The 23,447-nt window shown below is 40.1% G+C and overlaps 1 protein-coding gene across 5 annotated transcripts in view; it reads left to right on the top strand.

Annotated features, from left to right (window-relative positions):
* The window catches only part of dyl (transmembrane protein dusky-like), an 86,920-nt gene extending 64,051 nt beyond the window's left edge, over positions 1-22,869 (top strand). For all 5 annotated transcript variants that reach the window (XM_083127716.1, XM_083127714.1, XM_083127712.1 and 2 more), the window contains exon 3: positions 19,647-22,869. In XM_083127716.1, coding sequence (XP_082983842.1) covers positions 19,647-21,362 — 1,716 coding nt within the window. In that variant the 3' untranslated portion in view covers positions 21,363-22,869. The remainder of the gene's footprint in view (positions 1-19,646) is intronic.
* Positions 22,870-23,447: the final 578 nt, after the last annotated feature.

Here is a 23,447-nt window from a genome sequence, read left to right as displayed (position 1 = left end):
ACAATGAGATAGCGTGTTACCACTGAGTCATCATCAGGGAGGCTAGGTTATTATTGGTTGGACATGTTCTGCTGAACTGAATTAATACAGGGACTCCCCGATAGCATAGTGGCTAACCGCCTTGTAATCAAGGGTTCTGGATTCGATTCCCGGTGGCAGGACAACAGTTCAGCTCCCACTTTAAATTATAGGTTGAGTCCCAATAAGTTTACCTGAGCACCGAGTGGACTTAAAACTAACTTTTGCCACATGCCGAAAGCGGTTGGACATGAGGCTTTCAATATTCTCCATATCAATCTTGTATTATTTGATGTTATCAGCATCGCGCTCCAGTTATCTTTGCTGTACTGTTTGCTTGTTTGAATTGTTGTTTTAAGTCAACTTTATGCACAAATAGGCTAATCAGAACTGGACCAGTGGGATCCGAACCAAATGTAAAGTGCTCCTCTGGATATCGAACCCGAAACCCCTTGATTACGAGGAGACAACGTGCTGTACTGTTATTAAGCATTGTCTTCACTGTACTACAAAACTTCTGCAGGATTTCCAGGATACCAGTTGGCAACACTGCTTAGAACTAAAAAAAAGCGTTATGTATCTAATTCGTTACCATCCTTTTATTCTCATCGCCGCAATAAACCATACGGAACAAATAGGGGACATAACGGAGGCAGATGTAATTGTTACAGCCTACCCTAATTCCACTAATCTTGTCTTTCAAAACTGAAGCGTTCAGAGCTTTTCTCCTTTCGGGCTTTGTTACGAAGCTGGTGACTTGGAAAATGAATTTCTTTACAAAACATCCTGAAGAGAGAAAAAAAGGTTAACTGGTTAACCGTGTTCGTAAGTTAGTTCTTGTGTTTCTGTCACGGCTTCTTGGTCTTCATCTGTCCAAGATGGACGACACAAAAATACACTTTATTCGCTCTGCAAGCTGTTCTTATTGTCCTTACGTTTTACTGCGTGTTAGTGTTCAATTATCTGGTCATTTTCGACTATTTTAATTCTCTGTCTTCAGCTTGATATCTGTTTCGATCTTGCCTCATTTCCATTATTAGATTCGTGCTCTATTTTTTATGTCCTATGCTTTTAGCAGTGGACTATTTTAAATATTATTTCTTTCCCCTTGTGGTTTCTTCGTAGAGGCTATGAAATTCGTCTATTTCCTCCTTTCAACATTGCATTTACTTGCTTTTCCTATTTCTTCCTATTTTCCATCGTTTTCTCTTTGTTTCCTCTCCATAATCTAGATATATTTCATGTTCTTTCATTATTTACCTTCTGTCTTCTTTGTACATTTCTGATTATCATAATTTCGTTCTATTCATTTATCATTTAAAAACTAGTTGTGTCTATTATTCTCTCTCTCTCTCTCTCTCTCTCTCCCCATCTCCGTTTATCTGCCTGTCTCCTATTTTGTTTCAATTCTCTCTCGCCCTCCCTCCCTCTCCCTGCTTCTCTCTTTACCTCCAAATCTGGATATACCTTTGTCACATTCTCTTTCTCTCTCTGTCCCTTCTTTATCTTCATCCCTCTTGATGTATTTTGTCCCATTCTCTCTCTTTGTGTGCGTGTGTCCGCATCTTTCTCTGCTTTTCTCTCTTTATTTCCATCTCTCGATATATCTTTGTGCCTGTGTATGTGTGTCCGCATCTTTACCCTTTTCTCATTTCTTTTTCTCACTCCTCTCCTCTTTTTTCCATATTTTTATTTTCACTGTCTCTTTGTCTCTATTGCTGTCTGTATCTCTGTCTTCCTCTTGTTCTCTATGGCTCCATCTACCCCCCCTCTCTCTCTCTCTTTATCTCTGTCTTTGTGTGCACTCCTTCTCTCTCCCTCCTGTTTTTATTTGACTCTATGATTGACTCATCTGGCCTGTGGATCTTACCCCCTGATGCGGTTAAATTCCCAGGTCTTCATTTCCACCAAATCATCACTTATCCTCATTTCATAAAGCAGTGTAGAAACTACTTTGTGCCCATTTTAGGCCAGTAAGAGCTGAGCGCGGGACTAAATCAGAATCCAAACCACTGAAATAGGCGCTGCAGGTCTTAAACCTACAACAGCAACAGATACGTTATCTCATAGAGAGACTACTGCTATTGTAACAGCAGCATCTTCGCGGCAAGCGAATGACAATCGCAAACACTATTAGCACAAAAAAGGGTTAACTGACTGGGTGTGAAGTTTACTTAAGGCTTACGAGGCCGGTACACGCCCAGCTTCTTCTCCACGCATGACTTTGAACTACGCGAGAAGTAATGCAAGCGGAGGCGATGCTTTGTTAACCATCCGGCGCGGAAAAGACTACTCGCAGAATTGGGTCATCCGAGCAAGATGTGTCGAGATGTTATCGCGTGGAATGTGAGAGGTTTTTCATTGAACAATGCCTCTCAATGAAGGGCTTTTTGTGATCCGTGCCTCGTCAAGAAGACAGGTGAATTGTGGCTGGGAGTTATGGCCTCAAGAGCAATAAAAGGACACTCGTTACTTACATTGTTAAGGAGTTGGCTAAACAAGCATGTAGCTTGGTTATTTAACTATGGTTAGTCTTAACGGGAGTTAATAATTATTCTTAATAAACCTTTTTCGAGCAGACCTCATCTCCAGGAAAATATCAACTCGGAGCAAGCCCCGGCACCTACCGACCTGTTTGGTGAGAATAAGTCAAGGCAAGATCTTCATAAACCTTTTCCTGCTCCCCCTAAAATAGGCAAAAGTTGGGCTGGAAAGTTCAATGAACCGATCTCTAACTACGCACTAATCCTGGTTTTGCCCTAACTGCCTTCGTTCAAATGAACATGTCTCGAGACCGAGAAGGTCTTTTGCAAATTGGGACGAAAACGAGATCAGGCCGAAGATGAAACAGACCTTTGTAACATCGAAACAAGACGTGACTTAGTTTCCGAAACTTTTGTAAACTGTAATGCATTACATTTGGAAATCTCTCTGCGACTTACTTCGACGCACCACAGATCCATCTACCGGGCTAATCTTCACTAGCCCGTAGATCTCGTTTATCGTAGCTAACAAGTTAATCCATCGGAGTAAATGTGTTATGCGTGGTTGCATATGTTCGTGCTAACACAGCTGTTTTTGAGGGCTCGTGGTGTCGAAACGTGGCTCAAACAGAAAAATAATATTAAGAAAAGTTGTTTACCTACATTACTTATATACATTGTGAAAGTTTTCACGTGAAGGACTGTATAAGTTGCTTGTACAGCCAACGGCAAAGATAATAGGCAAATTGACCAACGAAATGTTCATTCTTTTCTTATTCCATATCCTGTATTGTTTTGAGGAATGGAATTATGTTTGTGTGGAGCAGATGTTTTTGCTTTGATTTATTGATTTGGTATATTTTACTTCCTCTTAGCTGCCACTTTTGACTAATCGCGAAGATGATATGAGGCCGGGATTCAAACCCGAGACCACTGGCGTCCTAGCACTCTCTTCTAACCACTCCGCCACGGAGGTCGGCTTGTTCTAAGCACATTGACATTGACATGACATTACATTGACGTGATCATCACATTGCATTACAATGCATTTTCAAATCCGATAAGGGAACGGACGGGTGTTTATAAACCGAGACGGGACCGAGAACGAGAACGAGGTACTGCAAAGCCTCATCCCGTGTCGCATTGACACCAATCTCAGTCGCCGAAATGCACGAAAGACCAGGCTTGGATCCACGTGATGCCAGGAGGGAATTTTACTGACAATGTCACCGTTTACAGCCGCTCTGGGCTTTAATCATTGGATACCTGCAGGAAATAGTGACTTGCGATAGGCAATAAGTTTGTAGCTACTTAAAAAGCATTTGTTGTAAAATAACTCTGAAAAATATGCCTAATATGTAACAAATGGCGACGAACATCGCTTGCATACCTTCCTCTTTCGTTTTGTATTAATTGTTCTCGACAATCGCGAGAAAAATTGTTCTAACATTCTCCATCACATGGGAAATCTCATTGTTGCCGTTGTTACGCGCGCTAGAGCCAACGGAACATGTCCATGGTTTGACCGAAAACATAATCTTTCGAATAACGGAAACCCTGGCATGTCGTGAAGTTGGATTCACCACTCGTGGGCGACGAATGAAAAAAACAATTCACCTGTCCGCAAGATGTCTCTGTAATCTCCGTCTCTTTTTAAGGATGGAGGTTGCACATCTGTCAATGTTCTTGAAGTAAATGTCAAGAGCGAGTTTGAAATGGTAGATTTTCTTCTATAACTTGCTTAGATCATTACAAATGTAGGCTGGATAATGCAAAAGGTAATACCATACGTCATCTATTACAGTTGTTTTTTTAATCCACTTACATTGGAAACCAAAGAACGTGGTGATTGCGAGAGATTCGTAATTTTCTTAAACTATTGAGTCTAGCAATTCCCTATTTTGGACGAGTAGGAAGAGTTTGTTATCTCCCTGCCTCATTCTCACCCAACGGGTCGCCAGGTGCCTGGGCTTGCCTAGTGTTAATGGATTTCCAGAGAATGAGTTTTGCTCAAGGATTAAGTTAAGACAATGTATGGATTTTTTAAATAATGGGTGCACTAAATTTGTGGCAGTAAGCACTCGACGAACAATTCCATCGCCGCTGTTTTCTGTATTTCGAGACCAGAGCCTGCTACTTCAATTCCAATAGCTCCCCAAGTGTCCACGATGCGGGGTCAACACCGACATTTTTGGAGCTCCCACCAGGAATCGAACCCGTGACCGCCCTCCCCAAATGCGAGAGCGTTAACAATTTGTTTGTTTGTGTTGGGTTTTAAGTCCACTTTATGCACAGATAGGCTAACCGGGACTGGGACTGGGACCTACAGTTTAAAGTGAACGGAGCCACTATGCACTATGCCTCCACCGGGTATCGAACCTAGGATCCCTTGATTACGTAGCTGAGCCCCCACACATACAACTCGCTTCCCTGTAAGGCATTATTTGCTATTGAAAATGACTTATCGCCGTAAAATTAGGCAACACACATAACTTCCCTTGCAGGGAAGCCAGTATTTCAGGATCTATGTATCCTATTTTCTTGCCGGTGACCGTACATATATTTTTTGAAGAAAGACGATGTTTAAGAGTGGCCTGGAGGTTGGCATCAAAAGAGTTTTCCTGTCCCGGCGCGATACAGAGACACCTATAGATCGACCACAAGGAAAAAAACCTTGGGACGAGAAGTCCCCGCGCAACATTCCCTTCTTCCCTCCACCTCGGGCCATAAGGAAGCATGGTCAACTCTCCCCCTCCCCTACTCGCGGGGGTACGGTGCACAGGACTCGGGGGTCTGCGCAGGTTGTTTTGTTCGTGGTTCCACTATAGCGACATATCAGGGAACTAGGAATTCTTCTCGGTTGTGTCCTAAGCCAGAGTACAGGCTGTGTCATGAAGGCACATTTAGACATTTAGGGGACGTGGGGGTAGGGCCCCATACATTCTCGTTCTCTGTCATTCTTGGAGCCGAGCCGCCTTCACCCCTCCAGGGTTGCCACCAGGTACCCACCCATTGACGTGACGCTGGGTGAGCCCAAGAGCCGGAAAATGTTCGGCCTTAGATCACCCACACAGAAAATCGAAGCCGAGTCTCCCGCGTGGCAGTCAGACTCCATACTGACCACCTTTGAAAAATGTTGCGTGGATATTCGTCACGAGTGAGTTTGTGTGTGGAAAAACGGATTTGCGCACAGTTCATGGCATTCGAACACTTTTGATATCCCCGGAAAGATCGAGCGTGCAAACGAACTCCCATCTCTGATCCTTTTCCCGGTATTAATTGCAGAGCTGAGATGCCGACCCAGAAAGGTCCTCTCACGGTTGCCAGACAGATGGATTTACGGGCGTTGCTGGAAGGGAAGCGGGTTATTCTGGAAGCTGCTCCAGTGAGATACTTCCATTACGATAACAGATGAGACGGTGATTTATAACCGAGCAACGGTGTTGCTTAAATAAGGAGCATTGGGTTCCCAAGGAGCTTCTCTCGGATATCTTACCAACAGTGGGAGCCGTGGCGTTTCCATAGGGTGGGCTCTAGCCCCACCTGCCTACTCTACATGAGAAATTTTTCAAAATAATTTATAGAGAAGCAAATTCACACAAACACAGACAGATGAATGGGTGTACATGCAAAGAGAGAAGAATGAGACATAGAGAAAAGTGATAGAAAGAAGAAGAACAAAGGGAATGAGAAACAGGAATGTTAAAAGTTAAAGCCAAAGATATCCTCTATGCATTGTACTGTGAAGGAATGTTGATATAGGAAACACACATTTCCCCTTATATGATTTTGGAAACCATGTTTTTCTTATGATTGTAAACTTGAGGCGTAGATAAGAAAGGTAGAAACAGAAATAGAGTAAGAAAGATAGAAAAAAATAGAAAACAGATAGAAAACTAGACAAAATGATATCGAGAACAAGAACGGATAGAAAGAAGGAAATAGAAAAGCAGGAGAAAGCAGAGAAAGAAAGAAGAAAGAAAAGTAGGAAAATGGGACAGAAAAACAAAGATAGATAGAAAGAAATAGAAAACTGAGGAACAAAGAAAGATAAAGAAAAGTAGAAAAAGATATATAAACATAGCTACATAAAAAGAAATAGGGAAACACAGAGAGAGAGAGAGAGAGAGAGATAGGGATATGTGATATAGGGAAAGAAACAGGGATAGATAGAAAGAAACAGAGAAAGGAAAAAGGTTGAGGACAGAAAAATAGAGATAAAGGGGAAGAAAAGATAAAATTTCATGACATAACTGTTCTGTGGTTAGAATGAGAACATGGCGTTGGGAAGCTACAGCTTAATAGATAGGTAGGCCTGTAGTACACCATTCAGATCTATATATAAGAAAATTATATTATAATTTAAATATTTTATCCTCAATAAAGATACACAATGATTATAAGCTTCAGCTGTGTGCGCAATAAATCATTTGCGATATAATAGATGTCAACAGTTTAAAAACTGCCATGCCCATTTTCTATGGTAGTTTAATGTCAGCAGAAATTGGCGGTTTTAAACAGTAGTCTCTCCAGAACTTTTGATAGTGCAGGTTCAAAACTTCGTTGTATGTTAATTTCCAATATTTATTTTTCCTATTCACATTGTATTTTACTGAACACTAGCTATGCAAGTTTGTTGCTGTTGTGTTTTAAATTAACAACAAACAAAAAAATCTGTAAACTTTTGTGATAGATAAAAGACAGAAATCAACCTAAGATGTTTCATGCATTCCACTATATCCTATAATACTGCATTTAAAACAGTGATAGTGATAATGAAATGTCCTTCTTCTTATCAAAGCTTTTTATCATTACAGTAAAATTGTGAATGCTACATAAGGAATGATAGCTGTTGGGTTTTACATTATTATGCTATTATAAAGAATGACAATCACAATTGCTGTTGGGTTTTATATTAGCAACAAGTTTGAAATATATCTCTCCAAATTGTAATAGGTAAAATCAAAAGGGTGCAGCAGAAAAAAATCAGATTATGTACTGTAGGAATTTGAAACATGTCACCTACAAACCTCCTACCATACATAGTTCTTGCACAAACTAAAGGGTATTAGTATGAAGTTCATGAGAACGCGAGTGTTGCCAACTCGTAAGTAGGTTGTCCCACGTAGGCCTCAAAACAAATCTTATTGACAGAAGACTTTACCGCCGCGACACCTGCAGCAATGCACCGCATGCATGTATTTACTCGATAAACATGCACTTTTTTCCCCCTGGTAGTTCCGAGTGCATTTGTTCGAAACTGGAACGGTGGATCCATTATGCAGGAATGCAAGCCTCCGGGTTGCGGCTGGAAGACATCGTGGACGCCAATATGTCTGCAAATCACGCTCGTTGCTTAAAGTCAACTGGTTTCATTTCTATCACGTTGCAATCTGCAAGTTTAATGCTGCGATCAGAGCGTGAATTAAACTTTATTTTTTGCTCGGGAGAGCTGCGAGGGGAGGAAATAGGTTTTTCTTCTTGAAGCAGACAAATACACGAGTATATTATTATTTTTGAATTGATTGAATTGTTGTTTTATGCACAGAAAGGCTAATCGGGACTGGACCTACAGTTTAAATTGGAATCCGAACCACTGTGCCATGTGCCTCCACCGGGTATCGATTGAACCCGAGACCCCTTGATTACAAGGGGACGACGTTACCACTACGCCATCATAGTATTATTAGCAGTAGTAGTAGTGTAGTACTGTAGTATCCCTTCCATGTCAATTGTGAACGCGTTGTTACGTAAGTACCGCCAAAACTTTATTTCTTACCACTAGTGTACGCAGGGAAGAGCTGATGGGGCTACAGCCCCTCCCGAAATTTTGAGACCATTCAAATTTTCAAATTAAAGCTGTAATGAAAGATCTTGGAAAAAACCAAAGACATAAATGAACCCCGCTCAAAATGACCCCCGGTTACTAATTTTGTCCTTGAACAACTTTTAAAGCTAATGTTGCAAATGGCAATTATGAAATATTGTATTCTGTATTCTGCCCCTCCCCCTTCCAGAACGTAGTTATGTAATATCCACCTTTATAATTCCAGGCTACTGCGAAATTAAATTATGTGACACCAGTGTTTCTGATTACATAAGGTTGTTATATATATATATATATATATATATATATATATATATATAGACAAGAATTAAATGACGTTACTGCTTCATAACACAATAACAATTTGAGCTAAGAGATTACTGTTATTTCCAAATCATCATGTACGTATATATTAAATAAATACATACCTACAATAAAAGTGTTCTTTAACAGTAACACTTAAAGTATTTTAAAAAAATAAGGCCATTATTTTTCGTAATTATAACCGTAAAAATGATGACTGCTTTTATTGAGGGAGGTTGAAAGTAGAGGGATCAGGGTTGAAAGTTAGGGATGGCAAGGTGGAAAAAAGGGGGCCTCCAAAATCCACCTTGCGCGGGTGAAAATCTCATCTTAAGCCGTCCCTGTCTGGACCTCACCAATGGGGTACTGGTATCATTGCCAACTTCCAACAATCAAGGAGTCCCGGGTTCGATCCCCTGTAACACTGCACAGTGTTTCGGATTCCACGTTAGACTCTAGGTCCAGTTTCGATTTATCCTATCTGAGAAGGTGAAATGAAACAAATATAGACTTCTTTACATACAGTAAAACCTCGATAATCCGGACCCCGATAAGCCGGACTTCGCTTAATCCGGACAGGCAAAAGGCAAAAAAAGAAGAAAAAAGCAGAATGTAAGGTTTTAAATGTGGCTAGAAGTCAACAAGAGAACTTCCCAAAGAAAAGGCAGTCAACCACTGATGAAATTCTGTATAGTGTATTTAGGCCTATGCCCTTTAAATACACCATAATAAACGTGTTTTGTTGCTATAAACTGAGTTTTAATGCAGGCCCGTACCCAGGATTTTTTGAGGGGGGGGGGCAGATCCATAGGCGAATTTTCATAAATTTTCTCTCAAATTATACACTCTATATATATATATATATATATATATATATATATATATATATACAGTGGGGGGAGGTATGGGAGAGGGTGGTTAGAGAAATTTGCTCATTTTGCTACGAAATGTTGAAGAACAGTATTTTCTAATCTATATGTATACAACCACGTGACAAATATTTGCAGCTGACCCTGACATTTGTTTCTGTCAGAGAGCGAAAAGAAAAATTGTATGATACAGGTAGACTACATGTATGCATAATACAAACAATTCAAATAGCCTACGCAACATATGTGTGTGGGGTTGATAGATGAGGGTTCACACCCACTTTGCAAAGTCCCTGACTTTTCCAGGTATTTTACATAACTGTGTAATGATTTAACATGCTAAAAAATAAGAGTTACACTTCAACTTTGTAAGTTAATCAAATGAACTGTTTTGAAAATAAATTAAATAATCTTTTTATAAGTAATATTACTCAAAAAGGTAGATTGTTGGGAAGATAAAACGAAACGTGTTTCCGGTTACAAATTCTGCCAGCCAAAAATCATTTAATTCCCCCGACTTTTCCAGCTTTTGAAAGCTTTTTTTTTTTAAAAAAAAAAATAATAATTTGTTTCCAATGACCTCAGTCCTAGCCTTGTTTTCCTGACTCCTCCAGTTGTCAAGGACTTTAGAGTCAGTGCGAACCCTGTAAATAAATTATCTGAGGGGAACGGATAAGTGACCACCCTGGCAGTGTGTCTGCTGGCGTAGTATTGTTTCTATGGCGTATTTTCGCTTTTAGAATCTTATTCGACAGTAAATGTAAATGCCAGTGGCAACCAAGAAGCTATTAAATGGGGTTGCATAAACGTGGGATAGAAAATGACATCGAATTTGGCCTTGGTGTCCTCTGCACACTGTTGTCTGTTGTACGGTCACACCACTGTGTATTTATGTTTAAGACAATTACAAGTAGAAAAGAAGAAATGTTGCAGTAAAAGAAATTTCGTAAATAATAATGTAGTTAATTTCTTGAGTGTTTTGGACAAATAACAATATATGTTAAAAGAACTTCAAGCAATTTTTTGCCCCAAAAATCTAGCAATGATTCTGCTGTGAAGTGGATTTTCCTATTTACATAATATTAATTAACCCTAAGCCATTGAGTGGCAGAATGGACATCAGTTGCAGAAAACCCCTGATGGAGAAAGAAAACAAAGTTTTTTATCCTTCTGCTCAGTGGTGGGGAGAGCTAAATGCCCCTTATATGGTTGGTTTTGTATTGCAGTCATTGAGAAACCTTTCTTCCATAATTTAAAGAGTGACACTGTAATAGAAGAAACCATTCAACAATCAAGGGGTTCCTATTTGTCGAGTGTCAAACAACTCTAATTTTAATAATGTACACAGTATTCTACAGAAAGTCCTACATAACCAGTACAATGTTTGTAGTGGCACAAGAGTCTTTCTTCCCTTAGAGCAAGTAGTGTCCGAGCCAAGACGAAAAAGTCGGGACATGGATTAAAAGGAATGGACTGTAACTAAATCGGAACGTCTGATAGCCTTGCATCACTGGTTATAGAACTAAAATAGCCCAATATTGCAGACTGCAGACTTCTAGAGGCTGCCTCTGTCCAGAAACAATCTATTCACTTGCGCAGGACAAAATCAATATTCATGCAAAATTTGAAAAACCGTCAACGTAATTTTTGTAGGTTTTTATATGTTCAAATTAAAAATTTTCATGGTTCGAGGGGGGGCATGGCCCCCTGGTCCCCCTTGGGTACGAACCTGTTTTAATGTACTTTCTGTTCTTTTAGGTTATTTAAGTTAATCCGGACTTTCGTTAAACCGGTCATTAGTCCGGATTAACGAGGTTTTACTGTATATCTTTTCCCTCAAATTAAAACTTTTCTTTCGTCTGATATCACGAAAACAGGACGTCAACACGTCTGACATAAGTACACAGTTTCTCTATTTTTATCTCGCCTCCCCCCATTAATAGTGATTCGAAAAAATTTGGGGTTGTTGGTAGTCCAAAAAGAGCTATTCTTCTCTGTTCTGAAAAAATAATGTTTTTTCAGGATAGGAAAAAAATAGGCACATGCGTATTCAGCGACAACACTGAGCTTACCCTGTTGACATACAGTATACCATCTCTCTTGTGTCTCTGACCACAAACCGCCATTTCTTATCCCACCAGCGCCTTGTGTTTTTTTTTACTGGCACATGCCCAAGCATTGTTGAGTTTCTCCCTTTGTTCAAACAATGCCGATGAGAGCGCAAACTGTCACAAGACTTGCGTAAGACAATGCAATGACAGATGGGCAAAGGCATTGTTGCCAGCCATGACATTCATTCTTTCTCAGCTTCATGCTGCGGGCTATGATAAATGATGGCTGCATGGTTATGAATCATTGTCAAGTTATGAACGCTGCGAGCTAAACTTTCCGCAAATTGTAACTGGGGGCTAGATTTTTATGTAGTATTTCTTACTTGGTATGCAAATAAATGACAAAATGACGACGTTGGTTGATTGAGTTGGTGTTTTAAGTAAACTTTATGCACTGTAAGTCTAATCGGGAGTGGCCCTACAGTTTAAAGTGGGATCTGAACCACTGAGAGCCTCCACCGGGTATCGAACCCGGGAACCCTTGACTACAAGGCGACGACGCTACCTACCACTGCGCCATCGGGGAGGCCAATGAGGGCGCTGGGAATGATATAAGTATGTTAATTTCATGTTACTTAATTTGAGGTATGTCGCATATTTGCAGTTCAGAGTACATATTTTTAATAAAAAATTGGTACTTGAGTATCGGATTTTCTATTTAACTTGAGTGAAAAGCATGGTTACGTTTAGAAATAACCGGAAAATCTGTAGGTACGTTAGCAAAAGAAAATACACCTTATTTTGTTCATTGAACACAAAGAGATTCATTCTGTATGTCAGACGTTTGAAGTCTTAAGTAAAAACATTTTTTCTGTTTAATTAATAATAATAAATTTTCTTCATTAAGCGGGCGAGGTTCAGCCTATAGGCTGCTTTACCACCTAATCCTTGTCAATATAAGAGGATGGAAGGCTTGTGTTGTGCAGCCATAAACCTTCGGGTTTAAGAAGGCTAGAGAGTTAGTTAATAAAAAGGAAAATGTGTGTAGTTATCATAGGCGTAGCTACGGGGTGTGCCGGGTGTGCCTAGGCACACCCTAATGGGCTGCTTTATCAAAGAGAATTAAAGACAGATATTTCAATAAAAGATAAAATAAGCGGCAATTTGTAAGAAGTTGAAAATGCCATTACTTGGTACAAACGTGTGCATTATCGCTGATGAAACGAGTGTCTATAGTTTGCCGATTTTTTTATGTCATTGGAGAAAGAAGATATTTACTGCATTCTATTCTGTACTACAGCGCTTTTCTTCTATACCTGTCACAAGCTGCACGTGTGAGAGAGCTTTCTCCAAGCTTACCTAAGTTAAAACTAAATTAAGAGCAACTCAGAAGCAGCATAGAATGGAAGCCCTGCTCTTGCTATTTGTGGAACAGGAAAAAGCTTCGTTTATTGATGTAAATGACGTTATTGATGAGTTTAAGAATATTGTACCTTTCGACAGACGTCTCTTATTATAGATGACGTGTATTTTGATGTATTTGTTTGTAATATTTATGAACATTTTGTGTGTGTGTAATTTCTATGCAGTTTGATTTTTTTCTACTACATATATTCAGAAATTTTCAACACTGTCATTTAGTGAATTTATATTCCTTTACAAATATCAGTACAGTTAAAGAGCCAAGTGATTATGTTGCAAAATATGCTATTAGAAAGGTACAAGACCTCATTTTTTTCTTTGTGCACACCCAAATATAAAGTTCTAGTTACGCCTATGGTAGTTATTCTAACTTTAGGATACAAACTAAGCAATTTAATGGCGTATAATGCTATCACAGCAGAAGATGCATATTGTGCAATAAGCAAGAGAAATATCGACACTGTGTAATACAGCAGTGGAAACTGAAAAAATTATTGTAATGCGAAGTTCAGGTCTGTCAGATCTTTCCATAGGTGGCAGCTTGTGAACAGAGCGAAAAGAAAAGAACAAATGAACGCCGCGAAACAGCGATGGTGAGATAAGCATAGCTGTAGAGACACGAATGAACCGAACAGATAACAAAAGGCGATAACCAGCTGGTGTAATCAATAAAAACCTACAACGTGTCATCGGTTTTACACTCCGTGACATCTGACGATTCATTATGCGAGCGCGGACACACCTACGCCACGACGAAATCAGCTTCTTGAATCAAGCTCCTTTCTCATGATTCCGTGAAACAAATGAAAATAATTACGAAGAGTTCATTGTTCCGCTTTTTTCTCTAGGAAGAAGTTAGGAGCGAGTTCGCACGTTACGTTCCTTTGTCTTTGGTTAGGTCGAATGCTGTTACGCGAGCAGTAGGTCAAATTTCTAAGCAGCGTTCTCTTGTTTTTGTTTTTATCCGCAGTGGTTTAGCTCGAAACTCCTGGTGCTATGCACTTATCTTGGTCAATTTAAACAGCATTTTCGTGTTCACTTGAAATCTGATGCAATTTATTGGAATGTAGTTCTACAGTCGTTTTTTATAAGCTGTAGTAATCCAAGAAAAAACCTAATCAACATGGACCCTCAATAACATGAATATTTCTTCTAGATTATTTGAATCCTTTATTGGAATGGAGTGTCTATGATAAGAACAGTGTTACAAAACTATACATTATATTTCATATTACAGTTTTTAATGAAAAATATCGACAACATATGTGAGGTTTCAGCATTTTTATTGGGTTGACGAAAAAAAAGTATGTCTCGAAATTTGGTACAAATGCTCTCGTTTGCAACAAGCATTTAAAAGTGCATGCGTACGTATGGCTTTCACAAATACCTGTAAAAAGGTAAAGGTAAAGTGTTCCCCTGTGCTTAGCACCACGCCATGAAGGCGTATAGGGGGTGCGTGGGTAACGCCCCACACTTTCTTGATCCGGTCGTGAGTGGGGGTGATGTGATCAGCACCACGCCCCTGACCGCCTTTACCCCCCAGGGTTTCCCCCAGGTACCCATGTGATGTGATCAGCATCACGCCCCTGACCGCCTTTATCCCCCAGGGTTTCCCCCAGGTACCCATATCATTCGACGCTGGGTGGGCGCCGGGGCCGCTTCCAACGTTAGAAAAGTTCCCGGATTTGAACCGGCCGGGGATCGAACAAATATCTGTGCAGTATGCTAATTTTGTCTGTTGTCTTCCCTTGAAATAATCACAGGGGTTTCTATATATTGCTTTTATGTATTTTCTTAGTGTATGTCGCTTTTTCTATTACTTTTGATCAATCGCGATGATCAGGATGAATGATGATTAGATTAAATTGGTGAAGGGCCACACATGAACTTAATGAAATGGAACTAAAATTACACAGACTGAATGGCGCCATGAACAAAATACGACTCACTTGATTCGATTTCATTCTTGTCTTCCAATCAAGCCCTTGCACACATTTCATTGTATACTTTAGTCATTTTAGTTTCATGCTTATTAGATCGATTTCATTCGTGTCTTAGAATCAATACCTTCCACACATTTCATTTGCATACTTTAGTTTTAGTTAAACTCTAAACCTTGTTTACAGGCGCATTCTGTTCAGGCAAAATGCGCCACTGTTCGAATTCGTTTCTGCAACACAAATTGATCTTCGATAAATTTGTACATACCTTTGCCAACTTCACTTTCGTCATCTATTAACAGCCACAAATTAACACCAGTAATAAGAAATTAGTAGAACACTTCACACAAATCTTGAACAAAAACGTTACACATTCATAGGATATATTAATGTTGAAACTCGTGACATCGTAAGTTTTATCGTAATCTCAAGCAGACAACAAAAACCCTGTGCCACGGGTGCTGTGCATGTTGGTCAATTCCAAAAAATGTGTTCTTTCATAGTTGTATAATGAAATATCGATAAGCAGATTAAACAGAACAAAAAGCCGTTGCTAATACTGTCAACAAATTATCGTGAATTACATGTGCAGAGTTTCTTTTACATTTTTGTAAAAACATATGTAATCTTTGTGGAAAGAATTGTGTGGGACATTCGGAAGGGACATTCCAAACTTTTCCATCTTTCTTGCAAGATATACGTAATGCTTTGAATCTTATAACTGTTTCAAAGCTTCTAAAAGATACTGTAAGGAGAAAAATGTTCCGAACACAAACTACGATTAGAAGAAAGTTTGATATTGAAATGCAATGCTTTGAATATAAGTTTTCACGTTTTATAGAATCGTACTTTCTAAAAGACATGCTAAAAAGTAGGGGAGGTATGATTAGTAAGAACACATGAAGAATTCCAGAAACGAAAATAAATAGTATGAACAAAATGAATGCTTTCAAGAATATGATTTTATTACTAAACATATCATTGTGATTGGCAGTTTGTAGTGAAAGATATATTTCTATATATAATATATACTGATTAAGTGGGTTTTTTTGTGTGACAATCCTGGGGAGAGGACTGTGCTAATGGTCGTAGTGGGGCGAAGAGGCTAACACCCCAGATAGAAACAGCATGAATAGTTTTTTTTTTTTTAAGAGTATTAATCAGCTAAGAGGATAAACAAATACCTCTATGTGCTTACAAAAATAGTAATACATCCGGAAATAAAATATTTAATGGATAATTTTGGCAATAGAAAAAGCGAGCCAAATATTAGTCTATTGGAACGTAAGTTACGTCGAGTGGACTTTTGTGCAAGTGCCATAAATCGAGTTGGGGGTGGGGGGTGCACGTTAAGGAGTGATCCAAGCGTGGTGGAGATAGTGGCGACGCTGAAGGAGGGCCAGGATGGACCACGGCCCACTCACATAAAATTGACTGGTCCCCAATTTTTAAGAGGAAAATAGTTAAGCGATCAACATGCAATGACCTTATACTATATTCTGGATTAACTTGAGAGCTCCTGAGAAATTTCTTGAACCCCAATCGGGGTTCAGAAACACGCCAGTTCAAAAAGGCGATTGTATTCTATTGCGATATAATTTTGAAGGACTAAAAATTACAGTTGAAAATAAAATGATGTTAATGGTTAATTCAAGAGTAGTTATTATATGAATGCAACTTTTATACGCAATATCTTACATGTTATTTCAGTAATACCATACAAATTTTCCAATACATTTTTTTAAAGGTTGAACCCTCCACAAAAAAATCCTGGCTACGAACATGCAACTAGAAAATGATAAAACAATGGAAGAAAAAAGTTCCATGCTCAACGCACATCGCGTATCGCGTTTTACAATACGAATTGTTACATAAAAGAAGGGAAGACTGGAATAAAAGAATACAGGAGCATGTTTGTTTCACGCACGACGCGGAGAAAGCTTGAAATTGGACAGAATGGCACCAACTTTGTCGCTTCAAAGGTCAAGTCCATTGTCGCACGAGGCCACTTTGTTAGGCAGGGCTCATTCTCGTCAACAGAGAAAGTCTGAAGCAAGCCGAACGGAAAGTACAATAAGATTTACCTTTCTCTTGTACCTCACTTGAAGGTCGTGGAGAAATTCAACTTCCTTAGTTTAGACAAATCACTGACTGTTACAGAGAACAGCCCCTTCTGTTCTCTTCACGGCATTTCTTTGTTTATTGTGATAGCCTTAGTTTTCATTGTTGATTCGATATCCTTGTTCCTTTTGCGCTGACGTTAATGGGAAAAACTTTGACGTAATGTTTTGTCACTTGTTATTTTGTATCCATAGCAACGTCAGACCACCATTAAGAGGGGTACAATAGGGGTGAGGGCGCTAAGTGGGCAGATGAACGATTCAAAAAAAATTCACAGCAGTTCGGAAGTTAATACAGAATTTTGTATGCTGTAAGAAATATGCCATTATACAATAACAGTCTAAATACTTTTCCTAAATTCTTGGGGAACTGGATTGATTTACTTTATTTTACTTCGCTATTCTGCCAGTTTTGGCTATAATTGCGAAGATGATGAAAGGTGATGCAATGAAGTTGATGATCGAAAACGAACTTTCGTACTCAGACCGGGAATCGAAGCTTTGGTGAGTCGACCAATCAACGCACTTGGCCTAGGCGGAATATTATGTCACTGCCGTCAATGTCGTTCCCAGGGCAAGGGGGTGTTTTGCCATTGCTCTTTTGTGCAGTCAATCTTATATGTTGCCAACTTTTCTGCATTTAACCTCCCCTTTTTTAACGAAAAGTTGGGTCACTCTTGAAAATAAATATATTAAACCAGTAGTATTTTTCAATCACCATCTTACAAACTAATCGTCAGGGTGCACGTAACTACTTTCATCATATTGTTGATGTCTTTCGAAAGCGTTTGGTAGAATTCAAATGATTTCATTCAGGTTATGTTATGCTAGCTGGCGAATTGCTGCGTTAAGGCAACTGTCGTAAGGGAACGATTGGCGAATGACACTACGAAATCAGGGACCCTAGGTTCGAATCCTGGGTCTTTCACTGAGGTGAAAAAAAAATTGTGTAAAATAACCAAGAACTGAGTTGCAAATCGAGTCAGTCGTGACGACAGCAGAAGGGCATTGTTTCTTTATCGCCTAATCGCAGTTAGGCTAATGTTACAAGAAAGAGATTTTAAATAAATGAACAAACCTGAATGTTTACGAGATAAGTACACTCTGAATATATGACATTTAATTGAGGAAGCGCCTCGGGAGTAAAACTTGATAATACACAAATGTATCAAACCGAGAAAAATACAGGTGAAGGTTCATCCATTACATTGTGGCTTATGGGTTACCCAGATGTTCCCGTGTGTATAGATATCAACGGCTACTGAAGGAACTTCATTCACTGTTGTACACAACTTTAGACTGTGCAGCAACCAGGGTGGATCGTAGCGTTCCTCTAAACGCGGGGATCTTAAATAGGGATGTAACTTGCCCCTCCCGATTAGTACTAGTTGATGGTAGAGACAGCCCTGAACGGGCAGGTACAAATATCTAACTATTCATTAAAATAGACTCATGATTGGTTTCTAGACTGAAGTGAGCAATGCAAATGGCAGAATGGGTGTAGACTAGCTTACCCTGTTCGGTTTAGAAATAAGACCAGTAGCTCCTGCTTCTCCGATGATTCCAGATTAAAAGGCCTCGTGTCGCTCTCATGCGCACCTATTTAAACCCTCGCTTGGCCTCACGTCACCTCTTGCCAAAGGCCAGTGTTCTTACCATTTCCTGTAGAAAGCTTATCCATCACATTTCTGAACAGGAGCTGACAAGGTCTGCCAGGGTCAATATTTCTTAATCGAACAGGGTATGGTACGGGATAATAATCATGATTTTTATTAAATTATTTTTTATTTAAATCTATTTCTTTAAATTTAAATAGACTTTTTTAAAAAAAAACATGCTTAAATTGCTTGAATGCTTTTTACACCATATATAAAGATACATGTTTTTTCATGGAAAGGCTTTTAGTGGTAAACGGTCCTATAAAATATTTGAGCAGCTTGATTAAAGCAAACTAAAAATATATGTAAATATAAATGTTTCTGCTTCTGATACTCTATATATGACCCTTTCATGAAAATGTTTGTTGAGTATGTTAATGAAACTATAATAATTTCAGTAACTTTTCTTCCAGTGAAAATAAAACATTCTGGATGAACTATATAAATGTAACTTATTGTTTTAATAATCTTTTTAATGATAGCTCGAAAATATCAGCTGCCATGTTTATTTACAGTTTAATGATAATGACACTATTTACAATTTAACATGATTAGAATTGTGTATATTATTCTACACAAAATTTTTACTAATTTTGACTATAAAAATTGTTGAATTTTAAATCAAGAGGAATTTTATAGTGTTTACAGTTTGCATATTACATTTCCCTTCAAATGAGCTTCACCCCATTAGTACATATATTTTTTCCCTTTTCCCCTTTACTAGAGCCTAATAAACACTAATAAATGATTACGAGATTAATGTACTTTCACCAAAAGTGATTCTGATATCCTCATGTATATTATTCTATAAATTATTTCTTCAAAGTGATTTAAATCAACCTGATTTACATGAATTCACATTGGCAGCAACTGAGCCGCTCAATTTATATTGCGTATTTTCTTGTTCACATTGATATATTGATAGTAATGGAACGTATTTTTCTTCTATTTGCAGGACGTATCCAGTGATGCGCCTCCACCCGTGGACTCGGCATCATTGCCTCTGGAACACAGAGCAGTCTACGGTCCTCCGCCTCAGATACCGCCTGGGTACGGCCCCCCAGCCATCCCGGACGACCCGTGGCCTCTGGCGACGCCGGACATGCCTCAGATCAAGCACCTTCAGGTTCAGTGCGAGAAGACCCACATGAGGGTGAACATCGAGTTCGACCGCCCCTTCTACGGGATGATCTTCTCCAAGGGCTTCTACAGCGACCCTCACTGCGTCCACCTGAAACCGGGCACCGGGCACCTCAGCGCCACCTTCGAGATCTTCCTCAACAGTTGCGGGATGTCCTCCTCCGCCAACACCCACGGGGGGTACGGCCCTACCCCCAGCGGAAGTTACGTCGAGAACACCATCATCGTCCAGTACGACCCTTACGTGCAGGAGGTGTGGGATCAGGCCAGGAAGCTGCGCTGCACGTGGTACGACTTCTACGAGAAGGCCGTCACGTTCAGACCGTTCCAGGTGGACATGCTGCACGCTGTCACCGCTAATTTTCTCGGCGACAATCTCCAGTGCTGGATGCAGATTCAGGTCGGCAAGGGTCCGTGGGCCTCGGAGGTCTCTGGCATCGTGAAGATCGGGCAGACAATGACCATGGTGCTTGCCATCAAGGACGACGAGAACAAGTTCGACATGCTGGTCCGCAACTGCGTCGCCCATGACGGAAAGCGAGCTCCCATACAGCTGGTGGACCAGTACGGCTGCGTCGTACGGCCTAAGATCATGAGCCGGTTCCAGAAGATCAAGAACTTCGGTCCGTCTGCGTCGGTGGTGTCTTTCGCCTACTTCCAAGCGTTCAAGTTCCCGGATTCCATGAACGTCCACTTCCAGTGCGTCATCCAGGTCTGCAGGTACAACTGTCCCGAACCTAAGTGCGGCGGAGACTTCGGAGGCGGCATACCTCACGGCGACTACGGTGCACCTCCTCCGCACTCCGAGTACGGGGTACCCGGAATACCCGCCGGAGTACCCATCGCAGAGTACGGAGCACCCGCCGCGTACCCGGACCCGAGGATTCCGGGACTAACCGGAGCATACTCGGAGAACAAGCCGGAGTCCATTCCACCCCCGCAAGGATCCCCCAAGCCGTCGTTGTCTCAAGGGTTGTCAGGACCGCCCCCGTCGGAAGGACCTCAGAAGCAGAACAGACCCAACAAGCCAGTGAACCTCGCGCCTCCCCCTCCTCCAGGTCTCGGCCCGTACACCACAGTGAAGAGGAAAGGAGTCGAAGAGCACGAAGGCAACCTGGCTGCTCTTGGCGGGCGTCCGCGCTCCGTGGAGGTGTCGCCTGAGCTCCAAGGTGTCAGGAGACGAAGAGAAGTCTACGTCCCGAGGGTGTACAAGCGGGAAGCGCAAGAGATGACCGACGTGAACACGAGCAGGGTTATCCAGGTGGTGGCACCTGGCGACGTCAACTTCAACCTCAACGGTGCGAACGAGACGGTCGTCATCCAGTCCGCGTCCACGGACCCCGAGAACATTTGCATGTCCGTGCCAAGCTTCGTGGGAGGTCTCGTCATGCTGCTGCTGGTCCTCATAGTGGCCTGCATCGTGGCGGCCTTCCTGTTCGTGAGGGTCCGGTCCATAGACAGGAAAGGAGCCACGACGACCTTCGTCCACAGCCCATACGACAGTACCGAATTTGTCAAGGTTGCCAACTGAAGCGAAACGTTCTTGTCGCTGGACAATTGACTGTCTCCGTGAAGGAGTTACGAACGGGGCCTTGGTGCAACTAACAACATTTGCTCGGGACATGTGAAAACCAACCCGAAATGGGTTGATCGACATGAAAGTGGCCCTGTTAAGTGTTTACCTTCGATCCGAAAGCTCGTACGAGTTCTGCAGGATCCCATCAACCAACTCTTTCAGTCTTTTACCATGACCAAACTCTTTACCTAAATATTTTTTACTTGTTCCCCTTACAAACTACACTATAGCTTCTTTATTTATAAAAAATAACTATTTTGTAGTTTAATTTATTTATTAAACGCGGGTAAGACTGCACATGGACTCACAATATAAATTATGAAACAATGTTTGCGGTTACCAGCTAACAATGAAGGCTAACGACCAAAGTCTTCCATAGTGCTGATGTTGCTCAGTGTGTACTACCTTAAGGCTCAAAGGGAGAAATATAGTAACGAGCCAAGGTACGAAAAAATCAAAATATTTAAGACGCAGCATCGGCAACTCGCAGGTAGAGTGCTGTTTGATTCTGTGGACCAGAATCGCCAGGTTTCTAATGTTAAAGTTGGTGTACGTTCATGGTCCAATTGTAACGACTGAAACAGTGATTTTTTTTGTATTACATTGTATAGTTTAGAATATAATGTTAATAATTGGCACTGTAATGCGAAGGAAATGTAAATGTTTAGAGTAAAATCGTTGATGAATCAACGCAATTCCTAGAGCGGAATGAATGTTGCTTTTATAACTCTGCGCTTAGAAGCCGTGCATACACAATTGAAAGCAGTAGGCTGTGCCTTGTAATGCAAAGTCTAGGCAGGAAACTGAGGTTAGGTTATAGCTATACAGTCCCACAATGAGGCTACAGGCAGCCTCATAACAAGTAGTGCACAAAACAAGCATAATTATATGTTTTCACTTTCGCAGGTTTTGTGGTTTAAGTATTAACATGCCACAGGGTGTTCTGCTTTATATCTTTGTATTCCTATCCCCTCTCCGATTGTACCTATACCAGGGTCTTAGATGGGTATCTAGTGGGCATTGGGACTGTTCTATGTTAATACACATTCTACATATAATAATATAACCTGACCTCATTGCCAAAATCAAAACGAGCACTTGTACATTATACTTGCAGTAACCAATTATTATTATTCGAATTTGTATAATTACAATTTATGTATAAAAATCTATTTGTTCGTAGTATATGTTTTATATATTTGCATATAGGTGTATACTGAACATTTTTTTAATTGATAAAAAATTATTGTGAGTAATTTCTCATTCTTTCCTTATTTGTGTGATGTTCTGTTCAATTAGCTCTGGAATGTGATGATTTAGTACGATTTAGGTTTGTGTGATGTGTTCTCGTTCACATTTCCAGCTTACAATTGGAAACAGGAACGAAAACGACTGTAAATAATATATAAATATGCAAGTTTGATGATTGTCTTAGAAATTAAATCTTTTAAAATAAAAAATATATTCAAGTCTTTTTCATTCTCTGGTTAAACATTTCCTGATATCCTCCAGGTAACAGATATATTATCATATACATGGTGCTACGTACCAGTACGATATTGTGATACATTTATGCATGTAATCATGAAATTTTACGAACTTCAAAGCCAATCAGTCATATGTTTCAATATTGAAATGTGATTCTCACACAGTCCATGATGAAAAGTAAATCTTGCTATTTTAAATTTTATAGTACAGATTATAATATTCGCGTTAAATCATGAAGATACAGTTCGAAATATCTCACAAGATTTGTTCCAAAAGTTATAATACTTCAACGTGTACTACTCTTGCAAAGAATATTGGCATACAGGGGCGGCGCTACACTTTCTGGTATGGGTGACTGGATTTAAGTTGGTGGTCAAATCTTCAAGGAAAAACATATTTTTGTACAAACATTGTTATTACATGGAAAAAACAAGGATTTATTAACAACTGGAAGTTTAAATACTGGAGTAAACCCAAGTAGCACAAAAGCTTGTAGCAAGCTTGAGGTAGCTTGCTTATAGCTTGCAAAAATCAGTTGGATAAAACAAGCTT

The sequence above is a fragment of the Lepisma saccharinum genome, chromosome 8, assembly GCF_977018435.1.
Source record: "Lepisma saccharinum chromosome 8, izLepSacc3.1, whole genome shotgun sequence".
Classification (NCBI taxonomy): Eukaryota; Metazoa; Arthropoda; class Insecta; order Zygentoma; family Lepismatidae; genus Lepisma; species Lepisma saccharinum.
This window is presented reverse-complemented; position numbering and strand designations above follow the sequence as displayed.